The following is a 22711-nucleotide window of genomic DNA, read 5'->3' on the forward strand; positions in this document are numbered from 1 at the left end:
CCTTGCATTAATAACCCTTGTCTATCTGTTCCTTAGAATCAACCCGCCTCTTCTGACAGGGGGAACAAATGTGACCCGTATGCGAGTGGGTGGAGCTGGTATTCACCCCAAACCCAATGAGCGTGTGGATGCTGTGCCTCCCTCCCACAACAACGCCAGACCTATGCCTACCATGTCGCATTCCGCTGGAGTCAGGATGAGTCGTAAAAGAGCTCTCGTTGTGGATGGAAAGTCTCTAACGTATGTCAATGTTGCTATATTTAGAGGACCAAAGTCTGGTGTTGTCTTGTTTTCTGAAATAGTTTACTTACTTCATTTTTTCTCTCTTGTAGGTACATTCTGGACAGACGGTCCAAGTTGCAAAAACCATTTCTGGAACTTACAAGGCATTGCTCCTCTGTTCTCTGCTGCCGGGCTACTCCCTTACAGAAAGCTTACATTGTGAGAGTTGTCAAAGAGCAGCTAAAGATGAGAACTTTAGCTGTTGGAGATGGAGCAAATGATGTGTCAATGATTCAAACAGCAGACATTGGTATAGGCATCTCTGGGCAGGAAGGCATGCAGGCTGTGATGGCGTCAGACTTTGCCTTGTCGAGATTTAAGTATTTAGAAAGATTTCTGTTAGTTCATGGACATTGGTGTTACCATCGGCTAGCTTCAATGATACTTTACTTTTTCTACAAAAATGCTGTAAGTTTTCAAGCAACAAAATCGAAAGTTTATCTCTTGTTTGCCTCCATCTTATGTTGTTTTTGTTTTCAGACATTTGTGTTCCTCATTTTTTGGTACCAGCTTTACTGTGGCTATTCTGGTCAAATCATGCTTGATGACATGTTCCTCATGCTGTTTAATTTAATGTTCTCATCTTTTGCTCCATTTGCAATTGGTAAGAAATTAATTACAACTACATATATTTTCTTATACAGTTATGTCAATGATTATTATTATTAATTGCTTTTACCTTTTTTCAGGAATTTATGACCAAGATGCACCTGAAGAAATTTTGCTTGCCCAGCCACATTTGTATCGTCAGGGCCGTCTGGGTAGAGTTTACAAACCACATTCCTTTTGGGTCACCATGGCAGATTGTTTATATCAGAGCTTGGTTGTCTTCTTTGTTGCAAGAGGAGTAAGTGCAATTGAATGCCTCAATGTCTGCTGGTAATGCATTTGTATTATGAATGGAATTATATTTTTTTCGTCCACTTTTTCAGGCTTACAATGATTCTGATGTTGGCTTGTGGCAATTTGGTACCACAGTCACAACATCCTGTATGTTTATCATGGTGCTTCAAGCAGCCATTGAAATTCGTTCCTGGGTAATTGCTTAGTTATTAATTTTTATTATTAAAGAAAATGGGTCTTAATGCTTTGTACATTTACCTTGTTAATGTGTTTGTTTTTTCCTGTGAATTTTCAGACTATAATACATCTGGCTGCAATTGTTCTGTCACTCGTAATCTACTTTGCTTTCACTATTCTATACAACTCAATCAGAATACCGTACATAGGTTATTCAACCAGTTATGGTGCAGTTCTCAAAGCGTTCTCATCACCAGTGCATTGGAGTGTAGTGGCACTGTCAATTGTCACAGCATTGCTTCCGAGGTACAATGCCTTCTCGTAACCAATCTAGATTGTTTTTAACATTCTCAAAAGTGGTTCTATTGAGTCTTTTGTTGTCCGCAGGTTTGTGATGAGAAGTTTGGAAACCCGCTTGTTTCCCAATGATGTTACTCGTGCCCTCATTGATTGGCAACGAGCTCGTCGTCGAGGTGAGGATATGCTGGTCTCGTGGTCGAAATCCACTTCAGTGTCGTCAGTGTTCAGGTACTACTGCAGCGCTCACCATGCATGTTTCAAGTGGCACACACACCACCACACTGGTGCACTTGGCCACATTCATTGTTTGTCCAAGCTGTTCATGCATAATAAAATTGACATCAACCTGTCACATTCTCGATTGGAAATCAATTTCAAATTTCATTTTCATTGCCAAGTGTGCGTTTTCCACCCTTCATTTGTCTCTTAATGTTTTCTAGAGTGGCTTTTTGTCCCGTTTACTTTATCAATGTTTTTATTTGCTTTCAAAGCACCTAAGACTTAGTGTGCAGCATGTGTGTGGTGTGGCCCTGACTCTTGACTGCCATGTGGTAGCCCTGCAGTGACCCGAAACTGGTTTTGTCGTGTGCTTGTATGTGTTTATTGAGCTCCTGTGAAATTTGAACTCTGCTTGTTTGTGCCTCAAGTGTTCAAGTGCGTCAAATACATAAAAGGTTATCGCTCATTTTGACTTAACAATCCTAATTGTTATGTTTGTCTTGAACTTGACCCTTATGTTATTCATGAACCTCTTTTTATCCCTTCCTTTTTAATTTAGAAAAAAGAAGTTACTTTCTAGTAACTTTAAATAATATTACAAATATTTTAAATTGTCTTTTTATTCTTTCAGATCGACGGTAGAACCAGTGAAGAAGTGTACTTACGTCAACCCTCTAACAGCTGTTGGATGACCATTGTTCTTTGACTGTCACTTGCATGTCATGCCAAACAATCTTTCAAATACGCTTACTGCAGTAGCATAAATGTTGAGTGTAAAGTGGCCTAAGGTGCCCCAGTTTTTTTTAAATGTTATTGCAGGAGCAATTCTATAGATGTTAATCTTTTTTTTCATAGCACTAAAAATGGTGTAAGAAAAAGAAGTATGTAGTTGGTGCTGTGCACTTTGTTCAGTATGATTCTGAACTTTTATTTTTGTTCAATTTGTAAAGAGATATTTTCAATTAAAATATTGACTGCTTTGGGGAAGACCCGGTCTGTTACTGTTGGGTCTTGCTCCTTTCCAATCTTGCCATTACATAATTGTAAGCCTTGGGTATGTAGATTAGTTCTCTTGACAATATTAGTTTTCTATTGTGCAAGGATCTCAGGTTTATGCTATGGAAAGGCATCAAGTGGTTTCTTTCACAATAGTTCCTGGCATTTTTTCCATGTGCCTGTGTGATAGTGTCCAGGATGTTTTTCCCTCCTATATTTTGTATGATAACTTTTAAACAATTGACCATGTGATTCAGTTTTACTTCTACCTCTTGTGTAATTACTGATTTTATTTTGGACAGTACGTGTTGAGTTGACGACACAATGAAATGGCTGTGTTATGGTGCGATAATTTGCTCGCTACAAGTTTTTGCTTTATGTATGTTAGCTAAAGAAATTGTCTAAAAAAGCAAAAACATTTCTGTTTGTGTATTACTGCACCATAGATTAGGTTTATTATCCAATCTGTAACTAGTATTCTTATGTTTTTGGTCCAAACTTATTGCTTGGAACAATCTATCATTTAAAAATGATCAATTATGCCTGACCAAATTATTTTTTTTTAATTTTTAATAAGTGATCATAATGACATGAATTGCACGACTATTCTTATATCATCTATTGTCTGCTTGTAACAGTGTAGTACTATGCATATCATTTTTGTCTGGATATGCTATCTCCAGCTGACTCTCTTTCGGCAGTGCATTAATCATGGTTAGTGTGGGCATATTTGCTCCCTTCAATGAAGGCTAGTGGCCCTGGGTTTTGGATCGTTGAAATAAATTTGCGGTGTAACGCATTGGATTGTCAAGCACTTCGTACTTAAACTTCAAAAGACCTGAAACATATCATTCATCAGGTACGATATTTGCTTGTTTTATGTAATGTGCTGATCTGGAAATATTTGTGTGCTTATGATGCATGATCTTTTTATGCTGACCATCTTTCAATGCCTCCTTTTTTCTTACATTCCCTTTGTTATGATTTCAGTGTGTATGATCGGGTTTTAAGTATTTGCTTCTGTGAAGTTATTTTATATTCTGTCTTGCTTTAAGGGTTGTTTTCAGTTCAGAGCTATCTACCTATGATTCATATGCTACAGTACTGTATTTTTTCCTTTAAAGCCTCACCAAAGATGTGATTCATACAAAATGAGGTGTTTCCTCTATGTGGAAACACAGCAATGTGCGTCAAATTACATTTTCAAGCTGAAATGCGCTGAATATCATGTAGAGTAAAGAGTTTAATTTGTCCAGGATTTTGTAGAAGCACTAGGCGCAGCTGTAGGAACAATGTTCAGTAACTAAAAGACAGTCTGCCTGAGGACACCAAACACAAGTGCCATTCAATGTTAGTTTGATATTGTATTAAAGGAATTGAGTTATTAATTTGTTGTACTTTATTTAATTAATGGTGATTAACTTATTGTAGCAGATAAAGGAATATTTTAGTTAGTTCTACTGTTGTAATCTGCTCCACTTCAGTTCTGAGTGAGCAGGCCAGCCATGTTCTAAATTGAGGGACCACTATTTTATGCTTGTTGTAAGGCTGAGATTTGTGTTTCAGATTCTAACTTTGTTGATTTGGGTGAAAGATTTAAAGGAGAGACAAACCTGAGACTAATGATGGTTTCCAGACAGAGAATGGGGCTCCTCCTTGGCAGTTAAAATGTGAAGAAAATAAAATGTAATAGTTGTTTGTCTTTTAAAATGATATTAGCCCTGTACTGTTTGTTGAATGCATTGATGTAAATGCTGACCACCTGTTTCTTAGAAGTGCCATGTGTTCAATTTCTCTGCTGCTTTTAAGACTGCTTACTTAGCCACAATGCATGACAAATTTAAAGAAAAACAAATTGCAATATCTGTAACAAAAAGATTATAAATAAAATTAGTGAGCTTCTCAACAAGAGTAAACTAGCCTAATGATTCGTCATTTTATAAGTTCCTGTAGGGTTTTTTTCATTAGCTTCCTCAAGTAGTGTTTAGTCTCTCCTAATTGGTTCTCAAATTTGCTTCTGGGTTTTAGATGTAAAGATGATCTTGTTTTGTAGAAATCTCTTCAGCCTAATCTTGCAATTTTTCAAGAGCTGCTGTATGGGACCAAAAATGCTAGATTTGCTCGAAGAAGTTACCCTGTGGTTAACTGATGGTTCAGTTTAAGACCCTTAATGAATCATGTCAAATATCTAAGTCTCACCTTATTGATGCTTTCCAGTTTTGCATAGACTGTAATGATAATCTGTACTATAGACTGAAATTTTAGAACATTAAGGGCTGGGGATGTGTAGCAAATTCACACGAAAAGGCTAAATTTGTGACTTCACTGATGCCGTTCTATTTTGCTGAAAATTTTTGTTATTCATTGTCTCTGGAAAATATCAGGTTTTTACTTTCTTTGCTTTCCATGCGGTCAAGTTCCAATTACATTCAATTTAAAATAAGATAAAATTGATAATAAAGAATTATATATTTATTGTACATGAAACTAGATTAATTAATCCTTAGCCCCTCACTCCTGGCATCCAATTGACACTTTCCAAATTTAAGAATGTGGTACACAAGCTGGTGACGCATGATTAGACGAGCCATTAGATCAGGACAGAACACAAACATGTACATCCAGTACCATCAGTCTAAGTTTGGACCAGGCACTCTTAGATGGCTAGGAGGCTCAAAGCACAGAGGACTGAGCTCTCAAACATGAAACATTCCTTCTCATTTTTCTCTCAAAACCAGTAACATTCCTCTAAGACTGGGCATTACAAAAACAGGAGTTAGGTGGCTCCGAGTTCAGAGGTTGCGGCCGACTCAGGAAGGGCCATGGGTACAACTCCTTACGTATGTCAACATTTTCCTCGGTTTACTTCTCAAAGATACAAAAAAAAAAAAGGGGTGGTTGAGAGCGCAAGGGTAGCGGCCGCCCTGATGAAGGACCTGGGTTCGACTCCCAGGCGTGACAAATCTCGGAGGTCTTGTTTTGCACGTCTTCCCTGTGACGTGCCGAAGGGGTGGCCTACCTTCCCGGCGCTGTGCAACGATAGGAGAAAAGAATTTAGAAGGAAACACAAGCCATAAGAAAAGCTACCCGGAGAATCGAACCCAGGGAAATAAAGTAGCGCTTGACGCCTTTACCCTGTCAGCCATCAGCTGTCTTCCATGATTTTGAGACTGCAAAGCTGCATCATGGTTAGAGTGGTGGTTCTCGTGATGTCCACTGCCCGAATAGGTTTTGGACGCGCTTCCGCTGGCCGCTGCGTTGCTGCCGTTCTCTGGCGGTGGCAGCTCCGCTCGCCGATTTTACTAGTCGGTCCGCAAGTTCCGTGATAAGCTGCTTGTCGCTCTGCGCCTAGCCCTTTCAATGTCGAACGGTTTTTCCATCAGGAAATTCGACAGTAGACACGTCTCCGAAGTGAGATCCCGGACAGGATCTTGCTTCTGAGTCGAGAGTTCCTCCGCTAGGGGGCGCTGGAGGCATTGTGCAGCCGGATGCTCGCGGTGGAGGTGTCTCTCACCAATTTTACTACATCAACGTAAAGCGCATCATTCCACTGCTATAACGTCAGCAGCCATCAAAACTACTACTGGTTTAACCCATCCTGAAAAATAAATCCCGCTGGTTTGCAGCACGGTTTGGATCGCAGTGAACAGGGTAGCGATATCGGGAAATCTGAAATGTCTCAGTGTGCCTCGCCCGGGATTGTTGTTCTTACTTCGTTGTCCCTTCTGTGACACGCCGAACGTCTCAGAAACAGTGGCGCGGTGGAGGTGGGCTACCCATTCGGCTACACGTGGCATGAGAATCGAACCCAGGTCGTTTAGAAGGAAAACCGCTTCCTCAGCGCTCTGAGCAACCGAGACATCGGAGGAAAAACACTGACAAAGACTGAAAAAAAAACAGATTTTTATTTGAGAGAATGTACTGGGTTTCAGAAAGTGAGGGAAATGGCTCTTGGAACGACGCACTGTGGACCAGAAGACCGGCGCCGGTGGCCAAAACTCTAGGCACGTTTTGAGCTCCAGAGTCACTAAACAGGACTCGAACCGAACGTGTGACCCCACCAATGGATTCCTCGTTCGGAGAGCGATCCATTGGTGGGGTCACACGTTCGGTTCGAGTCCCATTTAGCGACTCTGGAGCTCAAAACGCGTCCGGGGTTCTGACCGCCTCCACCGGTCTTCTGGCCCACGGTGCGACTCTTGCGAGGTCGGCGGCAGGCTACACGAGCACGGCGTGGCCGAGCACGAGGCCGGCGAGGAGGCCCGCGCCGAGGCCGAGGCCGTGGCGGGGCGCGGCCGGCGTGCCGGAGCAGGCGGTGTGGTTGACGTAGCGGCACACGGCGGCCTCCACGCGCACCGACGACAGCGTCTCGGCGACCTTCCGCAGGAACGTGGCGCTGTTGGAGCCGCACTTGTGCTTGGCGGAGCCGAACACGCAGCGCAGGAAGCCGTGCTTGGCGCTGCAACAAAGAGCGACACTGTCTTAAGGTAGGCGAAAATAGGGTACTTCGGAGAAGAGCTGGACCGGAAGTTGAGAGGAAATCAAGAAGAAGAGACGCCGGACTTGTATGAGAATACAACTCTGCGGAAGCGGCAGAACGGCGACGCTCATTCTTACTTATTTCGCATACTTTGGTCTTCTTGATTCCTTCTAAACTTCCGCTCTAGCTCTTCTCAGAAGCACCCTATTACAGAGAAGGTACATAAAATATCAGGACGGAGACACCAAGAACAGGTACGGAGCCGGAAATTTTCACTGGGATTTGCCCGGAAAGCGGGCTAGAAGATCGCAGGAGGCGGCCAAAACTGTAGACGCGTTTTGAGCTCCAGAGTCGCTAAATGGGACTCGAACCGAACGTGTGACCCCACCAATGGATTGCTCTCCGAACGAGGAATCCATTGGTGGGGTCGCACGTTCGGTTCGAGTCCTGCTTCCAGCAAAAAACGCCTGGCAGGTAGGCCGCCGCCAGCCACAGCGAGTCACCCGTGCAGAGCGTGCTGCCTACACGCTCCATTGCAGGGGCTCCTTGTCCGCACTGCACAATGGTTGCTACGCATCTTCAATCGCACAGTGGGCCAGAAGACCGGTGGAGGCGGCCAAAACTCTTGACGCGCTTTGAGCTCCAGAGTCACTTAACAGGACTCAAACCGAACGCGTGACCCCACCAATGGAATGCTCTCCGAACGAGGAATCCATTGGTGGGGTCACACGTTCGGTTCGAGTCCTGTTTAGCGACTCTGGGGCTGAAAACGCGTCTAGAGTTTTTCGCCGCCTCCACCGGTCTTCTGGCCCACTGTGCGGCGCCTCCAGAACGGGGGCGGCCAGGCGCGGCACGCGTGTAACAGTGTAGCCGCGTAACTGTGAAATCGTGTAACCTTGCCAGCGCCACAGGTCGCCGCCCCGCAGCTCAGCTTCTCTGCTCCTGCTTTGAATATTTCTCTTTTAAGGGTCTTTGCGCTGCGCTGAGCGGGGTTAAGGCTCAAATCGTTTGGCTTCAGGCGGCTTGTTCCCCCTCTCGTCTCCTTTTCTTTCTAATTTCTTCTTGTTTTCGTCTCGCTTTCATCTTGTTTCCATCTCGTTTTCTCCTCGTTTTGATCTCGCTTTCTTCTAGCATTCATTTAAGTCCATAGTTCTATTCTCATTTTCACCTCCTTTTCTCCTCGTTTTCATCTTGTTCGCCTGCTTCTCTCCTCACTGAGAAAACCTTACAAACTATATTGGGCCTTGCAAAGAAAAGTAGTTTGTATAACAAAGTATTTTAGGCATACATACATAAGCTTACAAAGAAAATACTTCGTCTTCGTATAACAAAGTATTTCCGTTTTTTATATGTATGTTCAAAATACTTCGTAAGGTTTTAAGAGTGCTTATTTTCACCTTGCTGTCTAAGTTTTCATCTCGTTTTCTTCCCTCTTTCCTCCCTCCCTCCTCCTCCTCCTTCTCCTCGCCACGCTGCCGAGCACGCTGCGGCAAAATCAACTGCGCCACTGAAAGTCTCATTGTGAGGCTCAATGCGACGACTTCCCAGTGGCGCAGCCTGCGGACTCGTTCCGGGAAGTCCTATTCGTCGCTCTGTCTCTCTCGCACCTTGACGCGACGCCCCGCGAGTGCGAAAGAGACAGAGCGACGAAAAGGACTCTCGGAATCAGTCTGCTGCCGCGCTGCCGCGGCCTTAGCGTGTAGCGGAAGAGTCCCGGCAGTTGTTTGTGCCGCACCCTTTTGTGCGTGCAAGTTAGCGGCGGTGGCACCCCTTTCCCTTCCCTTCCCTCCCTTCCCCTCCCTTCCCTTCCCCTCCCCTCCCCTCCCCTCCCCTCCACCCGTTCGCTAAGCGGATGACATGTTATTAATGATTCCTCTCTGTCGGTCCCAGCCTCACGCTGGCAGTGCCGCCACCACACTGTGGCACGCTGCTGCAGCGGCGTCGAGACATGTTTACCAACCCGTCAAGGAGCGTCGCACTGTCAGCACTGCCGCGGCACTACACTGGTGCGCAGCGGATGCAGGGGAAAAGGGGGGGGCGAGGTGCCGCAAAGTGAGCTAGAAGACCGGTGGAGGCGGCTAAAACTCCAGACGCGTTTTTGAGCTCCAGAGTCGCTAAATGGGACTCGAACCGAACGTGTGACCCCACCAATGGATTGCTCTCCGAATGAGGAAACCATTGGTGGGGCCACACGTTCGGTTCGAGGCCTGCTCAGCGACTCTGGAGCTCAAAACGCGTCCCGGATTTTAGCCGCCTCCACCGGTCTTCTGGCCCACTGTGTACCGGATGGCAGAATGTAGTTAGTACGGCAAGGTGAGCGTCGACGCCCCGCTCACGGCCACGCAAAGCAGCGGACTGATTTCTTGTGCGCAGCTCGTCTCTCTGTCTCTCTCGCACCCTTCCGGCACGCCCCATGAGTGCGACAGAGACAGAGCGACGAATATCCAGTGGTGAGGAACCTGACGCAGGAAGTCCGGAGGACGTGATTCCAGTCGTGGGAATCCAGTGGTTCGAATCCTGTCAATGGGAATCTACAGTCATGGGAATCTACAGTTATGGGAATCTACAGTCATGGGAATCTACAGTCATGGGAATCCTGTTCCTGTTGAGGGAGCAAATCCAGCCATGCGGTGGCTCCACACCCACACTGTGAAAATTTGAGTCGTCACTTGATGACAATTTCAAGGCTAACTTTTCTTACAACAATGTCATCAAAAAAATTGATGACATTGTTGTCCCGCCCATGCAATAAGTATAGGAGCTTTGATGAAAATGTCATCAATTTGTGATGAGACTGTCATGATTTGAAAGTGATGAAAATGCCATCCGCGTTGTCATAAAGTGACAACAAATTTTCACAGTGCATAGGTCTGGGTCCTGGCTTCGCACTTTTCGGAGTAGAAACTCAAGGAGTGGCAACCGTCACCAGGTGTCCGCGCCACCGTGTTCCCGTCGCCGTCCCCACGAGGGCCACCAGCAGACTGATTCCGAGAGTCGTCGCTCTGTCTCTATCGCACCTACACGGGACGCCCCGTGGGTGCGAGAGAGACAGAGCGACGAACACGACTCTCGGAATCAGTCTGCAGGCCACGTGCCGTCCCCCAGCCCTGCCGCCCTGCCGCCGCCCCTTACTCCACCCCTACTCGACGCGTCATCCTCCCTCGGGATCCCGAGGACGTCATGCCGGCCGCGACGAGACGCACAGTGGGCCAGAAGACCGGCGCCGGCGGCCAAAACTCTAGACGCATTTTGAGCTCCAGAGTCGCTAAATGGGACTCGAACCGAACGTGTGACCCCACCAATGGATTGCTCTCCGAACGAGGAATCCATTGGTGGGGTCACACGCTCGGTTTGGCTGACTTGCCCCTCCCCTACCCACCAGCACAGCTCCATGATGCGCTCCTCGTGCCTGCCGATGCCCGGCCTGGCCATCTCCTCCCTGACGAGGCCGATGAATCTGCTGGCACAGTTGTTCCATCCGTCCGTCACGGACATGGCCCGGAAGCAGCGCGCGTGCTTCAGGTACTCTGCAAAAATACAAAAACATAAAAATGAAAAAAAAAAGCTGGTAAAAGTTTAAGAATTTGACACGCGAAGAAACCCGGACAGTGGACTAGAACACCAGTGGAGGTGGGCAAAATCCCGGACGCGTTTTGAGCTCGAGTCACGAAACAGGACTCGAACCGAGCGTGTGACCCCACCAATGGATTCCTCGTTCGGAGAGCAATCCATTGGTGGGGTCACACGTTCGGTTCGAGTCCTATTTAGCGACTCTGGAGCGCAAAACGCGTCCGGGATTTCGACCGCCTCCACCGGTCTTCTGGCCCACTGTGCTCTGGATCCGCCACTGGGTTCGGCACTGGCAGTTTGTATTGACTGAGGGTACTCACGCTCCCGGACCTCCTTGCTGCCGCAGAGGATGTTGAAGGTGGCCCTGGCGCCAGCCACCGTGTTCTCCACCCACTTCTGCTTCTCGCGTTCCTTGCCCAGGCAGTTGGCGGTGAAGTTGTCTACACAGCCCATGCCCGTGTCAAAGCCGCTGCCGAACAAAAAAAACAACACATCATTCCTTTTGTGTCTTTATTTTTACATGATGATTTTTTTTCCCTTCTCTCAGATGTGCGCGTGCTGTGGGTTATCCCGATTTCGTCTTATTCCGAGGTTATTGCTTCGGCTTCAAAGCGGAGGGATGGGAAAGAGAGAGAGAGAGAGAGAGAGAGAGAGAGAGAGAGAGAGAGAGAGAGAGAGAGAGAGAGAGAGAGAGAGAGAGAGAGAGCGCTCTGTCACTCCGAGATGACGAAAAGGCCGCCGCAGGTGCCCAAGAGGGCGACAGTTGGACTGTTCTTTTTCATTAAAAAAGTAAAAAAAAAAAATAAAACAAGAGGGATGAGGTGCGGTCTGGGCCGAGAAGGAGAGAGCTTTGCCACGCTGCCGCGCGGCGGAAAACAGCCAAGCGATTCGGGGAGTCGTTTCGTCGCTCTGTCTCTCTCGCACTCGTGGGACTCTCCGTACGGGTGCGAGAGAGACAGAGCGACAAACAAGCTTTTCTGACGCTAGGCAGCCGCTTTATTGTTTCAACGGATCTCGTCGGTGAGCAAAAAGACGAGTTGAGCCCAAACAAATAAGGGTCGAAGGCCCCTCTATACAATACAGTGGTGGTACCAATTCCGAGGCTCTTTTTCCGTGGATTCCCCGGCAGCGCAGCTAGTGCGCCTCCCGTCTCAGGTTCGACCGAATCCCTCGAAAAAGAAGAAGAAAGGAGCGTCGCTCTGCCGTTTGCGGTGAGCGCACAGTGGGCCAGAAGACCGGTGGAGGCGGCCAAAACTCTAGACGCGTTTTGAGCTCCAGAGTCGCTGAGCAGGCCTCGAACCGAACGTGTGACCCCACCAATGGATTCCTCGTTCGGTGAGCAGTCCATTGGTGGGGTCACACGTTCGGTTCGAGTCCCATTTAGCGACTCTGGAGCTCAAAACGCGTCCGGGATTTTCGACCGCCTCCACTGGTCCTCTGGCCTACTGTGGAACACGCGCCACGCTTTGGTACATCTTTTGTCGACAACACAGGTAAAACTAAAGCGCAATGTAGTGTTCGCTTTTCTTCAAGCGCACTGCCTCTTGACCCTTCACGCCCTTTTTAAAGCGTAGATGAAAGGAACCACAATCCTTCTTATCTAATGCAGATCTGCATTTGTGGATAAGAAGAAAGGGAAGTCTTCTGTACACGCTTCCAGAAGCGAGCGTCAGGGCCAGACACCCTCCTTGAACCGTAGTAATTTCAACGCCTTTACTTTTACCAGTGAACGCTCCCCCTCCCTCTTCTCCCTTGTTTCCTTGGCCTGTCAGACATGGAAGCGGAATAATTCGATCACACTTGCGTGGCAGCGACTGAAATCAAATTCCTTGCAACTCCCTCTTCCTTCCCCTTCTCTCCCCCTCCCCCCTCCCCTCCCTTCCCCATCGGACGGGGCGACGGGGTTCCTCGCTCGCCCTTCGGCCAACATTGAATAACCAAATCTTGAACGCGAATTGTTTAAAGATTCGTCCCGTTTTCCGTCGGCCCGTCGTCAGCGTCGTCGGTCCGCGGACCCAGTGTACTGCCGGGCTGCGATTCGGAGGAGCGGTTCGTCGCTCTGTCTCTCTCGCACTCATGGGGCAAGCCGTAAGTGTGCGAGAGAGACAGAGCGACGAAAACGACTCTCGCTCGGCTGTGGCTTCCTCAATTAAGGGCCGAGTGGTGCGACGTCAAGGACCAGGCAGAGCAGAGCAGTACACTGATGCCGACAGTCGTTTTCGTCGCTCTGTCTCTCTCGCACCAATACGGGACGCCCCATGAGTGCGAGGGAGACAGAGCGATAGAGACGATTCTCGGAATCAGTCTGTAGGGCAAGGCAGGGCAGGGCAAGTCCCTCCAGCGGCGACTCAGCTTAGTTAAATCCGAGCTCACATAGCCATTACAGGATCAATTAAACGGAAGACGGGGAAGGAAGTGGAGCAAAGGAAAGAGAGAAGAAGGGAAGGAAAAACAAAATTGAAAAGGAAGTCTCTGGGTCAAACACCCGAAAAATAGTTTTTTTTTAAGAAGGAAGAGACAGTTTGCTCAATCTGAAGTCTCACGAAGTAAAGAAGCTTCATATTGAGTATCTTGAGCATACGTCAGCTTAAAAAGCTTTCTTCGTAAAGTTTTAAGTGTGATTTTTTTGTTTATTTTGGATGGTCGTGAAAAGTTGACCGAGTGATGCAAAAGTTTCGGTCCTCTCGGTTGGCCCGACTGTCGGCTTCGATCAGTCACGGGCGAGGGCTGCAAGCGAGAGGCGTGCACTCAAGACGCCCTCCCTCGATTCCCGGAAGTCTGGGGAGCTCTGACGTCACACAGTGGGCCGGAAGACCGGCGCCGGCGGCCAAAACTCTAGACGCGTTTTGAGCTCCAGAGTCGCTATAACCAGGACTCGAACCGAACGAGTGACCCCACCAATGGATTCCTCGTTCGGAGAGGAATCCAATGGTGGGGTCACACGTTCGGTTCGAGTCCCATTTGATTCTAAAGATCAAAACGCGTCCGGGATTTTGGCCGCCGCCACCGGTCTTCTGGCCCACTGTGCGTCGCGAAGAAAATCAAAAGCAACGAGGGCTGAGCGTGCCTGCCGGCCTGCCTAGCTCGCCTCGACAGCAGACTGATTCCGAGAGTCGTTTCTCGTCGCTCTGTCTCTCTCGCACCCACACGGGATTCCCCGTGAGTGCGAGAGAGACAGAGCGACGGAAACGACTCTCGGAATCAGTCTGCAGGCGAGACAAGAACAAGAGGCGCGGCTTGGCGGCACGTTCCACGAACAAGGGGCTTCGCGTCTCTCGATCTGTGATTGTGCGCCGTCGGGGCGCATCACCGCAAATGCCACATCTTTTGTGTCTGTCTCTCTCGCGCCATTCTACGGGATGACTCGTAAGAGTGACAGAGACAGAGAAGCAACGCACAGTGGGCCGGAAGACCGGTGGAGGTGGACAAAATCCCAGACGCGTATTTGAGCGCCAGGGTCGCTGAATAGACTATTTCGCTGGATCCACTTCGATCCCTCGAGAAAACAAATGCACCGGAAGTCGGGTAGCGTCGGCCAATCAGAAGCCTCCTTTCATCAAGGCTAGGCTCTACCACTGATGAAAGGAGGCTCCTGATTGGCCGACGCTACCCGACTTCCGGTGCATTTGTTTTTTCGAGGGATCGAAGTGGATCCAGCGAAATGGTCTATGGGACTCGAATCGAACGTGTGACCCCACCGATGGATTGCTCTCCGAACGAGGAATCCATTGGTGGGGTCACACGTTCGATTCGAGTCCCATTTAGCGACTCTGGCGCTCAAAACGCGTCTGGAGTTTTGGCCGCCTCCACCGGTCTCTGGCCCACTGTGCGGCGGTGAGGCTGAGGCTGAGGCTCACCGTCGCTCCAGACATGATTAACGGATGCTCCTACCTCTGCCAATATTCTCCTCATTTGCAAAGCGGTCTCCTCTCGGGGCCATCCCCGGCCAGCAGACTGTGATTCCGAGAGCATTCTGTCTCTCTCGCACCTACACACGGGACGCCCAATGGAGACAGAGCAACGAAAACGACTGTCGGTACCAGTCAGCTGCAGCTGCCGATAGTGCACCAGCCATTTAGCCCTTTGCCATTGCGGTCGTGCCCGCCCCACCCCGCCCCACCCCACCCCGCCCCGCCCCGCCCCACCCCGCCCCGCTACCTTTGTGGGCCGACCGGTAGGAGCAAGGCGTTCCATCAGGCAGACCTCAATAGCGAGGACGCCGCCAACCTGCAGCCGGCGATTCCGAACAACGTCGCTCTGTCTCTCTCGCACACGTCGGGTCTCCCGCGCAGGTGCGAGAGAGACAGAGCGACGAAGCGCTCCGCGGAATCAGCCCACGATGGGCAGACAATGGCAACCGGTGATTTCGAGAACAGTGTCGACTAGCAGAGCGCCGCACAGTGGGCCTCAAGGCCAGTGGAGGCGGCCAAGATTCTAGACGCGTTTTGAGCTTCAGAGTCGTTAAATGGGACTCGAACCGAACGTGTGACCCCACCAATGGATTGCTCTCCGAGCGTGGAATCCATTGGTGGGGTCACACATTCGGTTCGAAGCCTGTTTAGCAGCTCTGGAGCCCAAATCGCATCTAGAGTTTTGGCCGCCTCCACCGGTTTTCTGGCCCACTGTGCGCCGGCAGAGCGCTGAGGTGGGAGAGGTCGGAGAAGACCACTGCCTCCATGATTGGGGCGACCAGGCATTGATCGAGACGCAGATTCAGAACTCGCCGCTCTGTCTCTCTCGCGAGAGAGCGGGGCGCAGAGGTGTGTTCTGAATCGAGCTGCTGCCTTTCGATCAACGCCAGGTCGCCCCAATCATGCATGCAGTGGTCCTCAGTCTGTCTGTCTCGCAATCGTGGGGGTTGCACAGTGGGCCAAAAGAGCGGTGGAGGCGGGCAAAACTCTACACTCTAAATGTTCTACAGTGAAGATTCTCCATATTATGGTGAAAATGTTCCATATTATGGTGGTGCAGCTGACCTCGTAACATACCATTGAGAATTCACTGTACCTTATAGATATTTTGACGAATTTTGTTGGTATTATGGAGAAAATCCCCACCATAATATGTTGGTGCAGCCTTTCACCGTAAGACATTTACAGTGTAGACGCGTTTTGAGCTCCAGTGTCGCTAAATGGGACTCGAACCGAACGTGTGACCCCACCAATGGACTGCTCTCCGAACGAGGAATCCATTGGTGGGGTCACACGTTCGGTTTGAGTCCCATTTAGCGACTCTGGAGCTCAAAACGCGTATAGAGTTTTGAGCTCCTCCACCGGTCTTGTGCTCCACTGCGCAGTCCTCACTCTGTCTCTCGCACTCGTGGGGGGTTGCCTGGGGGTGCGAGAGAGAGAGAGAGCGACGCACTCACAGGCAGGTGGCGTCGAGCTCCACGGCGTCGGTGGGGATGCTCTGCATCTCGCGCTGGTCCAGGATGGCGGGAAGGCGCGCCAGGCAGTTGCGCAGGTACTCCTTGCAGCCGCGCGGGTAGTCGCACTGCGTGCCGGCCAGCAGGGCCCCTGCGGACAAACAGCCACACCGTTAAAAGTCATACAGATCAAAATGATTTGGAAAATGATTTGGAAAATGATTTGGAAAATGATTTGGAACACGATTCGGAAAAAGATTTTGGAATTATTCGGGACATCACGAAATGAGCGTCTCAAATTTCCCAAAGATCTGGAGGCAAAACTAATTTTGCACAAGTTCTCCGGGAATTTCCAAGACTTTTCGAAACAGTGCTAGATAAGCCAGTCCCTTTGAATGTCGACTGGGCCCGGCAGCGAGCCCGGGCCCGGCAGGCACTTCAGATCTTCAGGTAGGCTTCCACCCTTCGGCCTGTCGGCCCTACGGCCTCTCGAAGGATGATGGCTCTGCTGACAAATACATCCCCGTCCCCCGGGAAGGACCTGCGCGAGCGGATTCCGGAGCTAGTCGTCCCACAGTGGGCAAGACGACCGGTGGAGGCGGACATAACTCTAGACGAGTTTCGAGCTCCAGAGTCGCTAAACAGGCCTCGAACCGAACGTGTGACACCACCAATGGATTCCTCGTTCGGAGAGCAATCCATTGGTGGGGTCACACGTTCGGTTCGAGTCCCATTTAGCGACTCTGGAGCTCAAAACGCGTCTAGAGTTTTGGCCGCCTCCACTGGTCTTCTGGCCCACTGTGCGTCCTGCCTCTGTCGCACTCATGCGACCGACCGGAGGAGTGCGAGAGAGACAGAGCTACTCTGAGTCGCCCGGCCAGTCGTAGCGGCGAATGGCATGCAAAGCCTTCCGGCAGTCCGCGGGGGAAGGGAAGGGGGCGGGGAAGGGGCGATACTAACGCGCGAAGATTCAACTCGACGGGCCGCTACACTGACGCGCCCCCCTTGGGGCCTCGCGGGTCCCGCCCCGCCCGCTCCAAATGCATTCCTGATCCCGCCCCCGCCCCCTCTCTCCATTTCCCCAGCCCCCCTGCCCCCAGCAGCTTGTTAAACGCCCTCTAACGCAGCGGCCTATGGCGCGCAGTGGGCCAGAAGACCGGTGGAGGCGGCCGAAACCCCGGACGCGTTTCGAGCTCCAGAGTCGCTAAATGGGACTCGAACCGAACGTGTGACCCCACCAATGGATTGCTCTCCGAACGAGGAATCCATTGGTGGGATCACACGCTCGGTTCGAGTCCTCTTTAGCGACTCTGGAGCTCAAAACGCGTCTGGAGTTTCGGCCGCCGGCGTCAGTCTTCTGGCCCACTGTGAGGCGGCCCATGGCGACCCGGTCCCACGCCGTGGTGGATTGGCCGAGGCCCACTCGCGCGTCACCACGTCACTCAGCCCGAGATGTTTGACTAGATTCCCAACGCGGCGGCCGGCGGAGTGGAGTACACTGTCAGAACCAAATCAAGCGCAGAATGAAGCGCCGGAACGGGGCCACGCCACAGCGGACCGATTCCGAGAGTCCTCGCTCTGTCTCTCTCGCACTCATGGGGCGTCCAGTATAGGAGCGAGAGAGACAGAGCTACTTTCGGAATCAGCCTGCAACGCGGCTTCACAAGTAGCATAGGGGCGGGGCCGGGACGCGAGTCTAAACAAACCGGCACACTGAAGGGACCGGAGGGACCGGAGGGGTGCGGCGCAGTGGGCTAGAAGACCGGTGGAGGCGGGCAAAGTCCCGGACGCGTTTAGAGCTCCAGAGTCGCTAAACAGGACTCGAACCGAACGTGTGACCCCACCAATGGATTCCTCGTTCGGAGAGCAATCCATTGGTGGGGTCACACGTTCGGTTCGAGTCCCATTTAGCGACTCTGGAGCTCAAAACGCGTCCGGGATTTTGACCGCCACCACTGGTCTTCTGGCCCACTGCGCGAAGGGGCGCGGCCTATATACGCGGCAACCCCGCTCTCTCGTAAACACCGGGGGACACAACGTGGGTGAAGAGTGTAGGGGAGGGCGACTTTTTTCATAAACAACAACAATAACAAGAAGCAAAGTGCTCCGGGAGGGAATTAATTTTGCCGCGCGACGGGCAGCGCGGAGCCGCGACGCGAGGACCGAGAGCTGCCGGCTGCCACCCTTTCGCTCGCGGACGCACTCGTTGAGACGAAACGGGTGGTTCACAGTGGTCCAGAAGACCGGTGGAGGCGGCCAAAACTCTAGACGCGTTTTGAGCTCCAGAGTCGCTAAATGGGACTCGAAACCATCATGTGACCCCACCAATGATTTGCTCTTCGAACGAGGAATCTATTGGTGGGGTCACACGTTCGGTTCGAGTCCCATTAAGCGACTCTGGAGCTCAAAACGCGTCTAGAGTTTTAGCCGCCTCCACCGGTCTTCTGGAGGAAAAAGTACCTACGAAGCTCCGGCGCCGAGGAAGGGTTGCCCACCACAGTGGACCTGATGACCGGCGGTCATTGAGCTTCAGAGTACGCCAAACCGGTCTCATACCGAGCGTGTGACCCCACAAATGGATTGCTGTCCAAACACTGGACGGGATAGCGAGGGAGAGAAGGATAAGCTGATGGAATTAGATAGAAAAGGGTGGCTCGCTAAAGCACTATATGAAATGATGTTTTTACAGTGTAAAGGCCTATAGATAAAGAGTAAGAGGCTCTGGGCCTCCACTCGCAAGACGGTGGCCAGCGCTTTGCCACGGTTTTGCCATCCCAGACGCGTTTTGAGCTCCAGAGTCGATTAACAGGACTCGAACCGAACGTGTGACCCCACCGATGGATTGCTTTCCGAACGAGGAATCTATTGGTGGGGTCACACGTTCGGTTCTAGTCCTGTTTAGCGACCCTAACGCACAAAATGCGTCTAGAATTTTGGCCGCCTCCACCGGTCTTCTGGCCCACTGTGCGTCCCTCGGGCCCTCCATTACCAGGTGCGCCCGCCGCTTCCCGGATCCACGCACTCACTGTAAATTAAGTTGAAATATAAACTGGGCAACTTTTGGAGGATGGTGTCTCCAGCCTGGAGTGTTGGCACACATCACGCGTGGCAGGGCCGGGCGGGGTGTCGTATGGGGTGGGGTGGAGCGGGGTGGGGTGGGCGGGGTGGCACAGTGGGCCAGAAGACCGGTGGAGGCGGCCAAAACTGTAGACGCGTTTTGAGCTCCAGAGTCGCTGATCGGGACTCGAACCGATCGTGTGACCCCACCAATCGATTTCTCGTTTGGAGAGCAATTCATTGGTGGGGTCACACATTCGGTTCGAGTCCCTATTAGCGACTCTGGAGCTCAAAACGCGTCCAGAGTTTTGGCCGCCTCCACCGGTCTTCTGGCCCACTGTGGAAGGGGACCCTAGGACCCTACTCGCCTGCGTTGACGACGTGGCACGTGGTGTAGCCTGCCGAAAAGTCACGTGACGAGGTGTGCCTTACCGCAAGCCCATTGACGGGTGACACGTGCAAGAGAGGGAGAGAGAGGGAGAGAGAGGGAGAGAGAGAGAGAGAGAGAGAGAGAGAGAGAGAGAGAGAGAGAAGGGAAGGGGTTGCAGAGGGCGACCCCGCCAAACAAAAAGCACCACCGGGCCGCCGACTCCTCTAATCCGGTGCTCTGATGCTGCCTCGTTCTAAACGGCTCCCCTCTCTTTTTCACTAGTACGCGACGCCCCACGAGTGCGAGAGAGACAGGGCGACGAAAGCGCCACGGGCCGTACCTGCCCCGTTGCCCCGTTGTCATGACAACCGTCGTCGCTTCAAACTCGGTCGGACAGGCCGGTGGTCGGGCGAGGGACAGAGAGGGACAAGCCCTGCAGACTGATTCCGAGAGTCGTTTTCGTCGCTCTGTCTCTCTCGCACCTACGCGGAACGCCGCGGGAGTGCGAGAGAGACAGAGCGACCAAGCGCCGTTCAGCATCAGGCTGCTGCTGCCCTCGGCTGCGTCTAGGCTATCAGTGTGGCAGGGCTTTACCAGAGCCGTCGTTTCGGCCAGAGTGGGCTATAGCAGGGGAAGTAAACACATTCGAGCTGTGATTCCGGACTACAGAGACCGTCGTTTGGTAATTTTCCGAAGGAGTGCCAACTCAACATTAATATCGCACTATCACAATCGAGTACGGAAAAATAAAACACAAGTTCCGTAGTAGGACATGTACGGACGGTCCAGGCAAAATTATTGACCAGACATGTTCCGTTGAGGGGGTAAACACTCGTGTAATACACGTAATTGTAATACCATTTTGGTGCAAAATGTGCCAAATTTTGGCATTTTTCGCGGAGCGAGCGAGCGAGCGGCAGCGAGCGCGCTCGGCGGAGCGCCTCCGCCCGGAGGGCCTGTTCGTGTCCGTTCGTCCCCACACAGTGTTCAGTTGCTGACACGCGTCACCGACAGGCGTCACCGACAGGCGTCACCGACAGGCGTCACCGACAGGCGTCACCGACAGGCGTCACCGACAGGCGTCACCGACAGGCGTCACCGACAGGCGTCACCGACAGGCGTCCCCGACAGGCGTCACCGACAGTCTTAGTTGAATAAAGAAGGTCATGTCCGTTCGTCCCCTTTCTCCCAGACAGTCGTCACCGACACTCGTCACCGACAGTCGTAAACCGACAGTCGCACCGACAGGCGTCACCGACAGGCGTCACCGACAGTCGTCACCGACAGGCGTCACCGACAGTCGTCACCGACAGGCGTCACCGACAGGCGTCACCGACAGGCGTCACCGACAGGCGTCACCGACAGGCGTCACCGACAGGGTCACCGACGGGCGTCACCGACAGGCGCCACCGACAGGCGTCACCGACAGGCGTCACCGACAGGCGTCACCGACAGGCGTCACCGACAGGCGTCACCGACAGTCTTAGTTGAATAAAGAAGGTCATGTCCGTTCGTCCCCTTTCTCCCAGACAGTCGTCACCGACAGTCGTCCCCGACAGGCGTCACCGACAGGCGTCACCGACAGGCGTCCCCGACAGGCGCCACCGACAGGCGTCACCGACAGGCGTCACCGACAGGCGTCACCGACAGCCGTCACCGACAGGCGTCACCGACAGGCGTCACCGACAGGCGTCACCGACAGGCGTCACCGACAGGCGTCACCGACAGGCGTCACCGACAGGCGTCACCGACAGGCGTCACCGACAGGCGTCACCGACAGGCGTCACCGACAGTCTTAGTTAAACAAAGTAGGTCGTGTCCGTTCGTCCCCTTTATCCCAGACAGGCGTCACCGACAGGCGTCACCGACAGGCGTCACCGACAGGCGTCACCGACAGGCGTCACCGACAGGCGCCCCCGACAGGCGTCACCGACAGGCGTCACAGACAGGCGTCACCGACAGGCGTCACCGACAGGCGTCACCGACAGGCGTCACCGACAGGCGTCACCGACAGGCGTCACCGACAGGCGTCACGAGCCCGTTAGGTTAAATTAGGATTGGTTGGACCATTTAGTTTGAGAATAAGATCGGTGGAGAGTAGGGAAAGATCTATCACGAGTAGAGAAAGATCCGTCACGAGCCCGTCAGGTTTGCTTAGGATTGGTTGGACCATTTAGTTTGAGAATAAGATCGGTCGAAAGTAGGGTAAGAGCTGTCACGCGTAGAGTAAGATCTGTCACGAGCCCGTTAGGTTAGGTTAGGATTGGTTGGACCATTTAGTTTGAGAATAAGATCTGTCGAGAGTAGGGTAAGATCTGTCACGAGTAGAGAAAGATCTGTCACGAGCCCGTTAGGTTAGGTTAGGTTTGGTTGGACCATTTATTTTGAGAATAAGATCGGTCGAAAGTAGGGTAAGAGCTGTCACGCGTAGAGTAAGATCTGTCACGAGCCCGTTAGGTTTGGTTAGGATTGGTTGGACCATTTAGTTTAAGAATAAGATCGGTCGAAAGTAGGGTAAGAGCTGTCACGCGTAGAGTAAGATCTGTCACGAGCCCGTTAGGTTAGGTTAGGATTGGTTGGACCATTTAGTTTGAGAATAAGATCTGTCGAGAGTAGGGTAAGATGTGTCACTAGTAGAGAAAGATCTGTCACGAGCCCGTTAGGTTAGGTTAGGTTTGGTTGGACCATTTATTTTGAGAATAAGATCTGTCGAGAGTAGGGTAAGATCTGTCACGAGTAGAGTAAGATCTGTCACGAGCCCGTTGGGTTTAAAATTAGGTTTGGTTGGACCATTTATTTTGAGAATAAGATCGGTGGAGAGTAGGGAAAGATCTGTCACGAGTAGAGAAAGATCTGTCACGAGCCCGTTAGGTTAGGTTAGGATTGGTTGGACCATTTAGTTTGAGAATAAGATCTGTCGAGAGGAGGGTAAGATCTGTCACGAGTAGAGTAAGATCTGTCACGAGCCCGTTAGTTTTGGTTAGGATTGGTTGGAACATTTAGTTTTAGACTATTAAATACCCTTCCGTCGATTGAAGGAGAAACCAACCAT

At 51.2% G+C, this 22711-nt stretch overlaps 2 protein-coding genes across 5 annotated transcripts in view; one reads left to right on the forward strand and one right to left on the reverse strand.

Annotated features, from left to right (window-relative positions):
• Window positions 1-4728, forward strand: part of LOC117648609 (probable phospholipid-transporting ATPase VD) — a 32590-nt gene extending 27862 nt beyond the window's left edge. For 2 of the 4 annotated variants that reach the window (XM_034391195.1, XM_034391197.1), the window contains exons 11-18: window positions 37-240; window positions 333-690; window positions 763-886; window positions 972-1129; window positions 1215-1319; window positions 1421-1608; window positions 1690-1830; window positions 2453-4728. In XM_034391195.1, the coding sequence (XP_034247086.1) occupies window positions 37-240; window positions 333-690; window positions 763-886; window positions 972-1129; window positions 1215-1319; window positions 1421-1608; window positions 1690-1830; window positions 2453-2513 (1339 nt within the window). In that variant the 3' untranslated portion in view covers window positions 2514-4728. The remainder of the gene's footprint in view (window positions 1-36; window positions 241-332; window positions 691-762; window positions 887-971; window positions 1130-1214; window positions 1320-1420; window positions 1609-1689; window positions 1831-2452) is intronic. The other 2 variants (XM_034391194.1, XM_034391196.1) reach the window with 2 other exon arrangements.
• On the reverse strand, window positions 4632-22711 carry LOC117648385. The gene is made up of 6 exons (XM_034390894.1): window positions 22681-22711; window positions 16236-16383; window positions 11188-11336; window positions 10677-10824; window positions 7122-7276; window positions 4632-4681 (listed from the first exon to the last, which is right to left on the reverse strand). Exons 1-6 carry the CDS (start codon window positions 22709-22711, stop codon window positions 4632-4634), a joined length of 681 nt encoding a protein of 226 aa, XP_034246785.1.

The sequence above is a fragment of the Thrips palmi genome, unplaced genomic scaffold (assembly GCF_012932325.1).
Source record: "Thrips palmi isolate BJ-2018 unplaced genomic scaffold, TpBJ-2018v1 HiC_scaffold_3, whole genome shotgun sequence".
NCBI lineage: Eukaryota > Metazoa > Arthropoda > Insecta > Thysanoptera > Thripidae > Thrips > Thrips palmi.

Excerpts from the sequence above, each read along its gene's own strand:
- LOC117648385 (XM_034390894.1), bottom strand. The coding sequence starts at position 22,711 with ATGGTTGGTTTCTCCTTCAATCGACGGAAGG. Across the intron at positions 16,384-22,680 it reads CTCCTTCAATCGACGGAAGG|GGGCCCTGCTGGCCGGCACG; the intron begins GTATTTAATAGT and ends GTTTGTCCGCAG. Across the intron at positions 7,277-10,676 it reads CGCATCATGGAGCTGTGCTG|CGCCAAGCACGGCTTCCTGC; the intron begins GTGGGTAGGGGA and ends TCTTTGTTGCAG.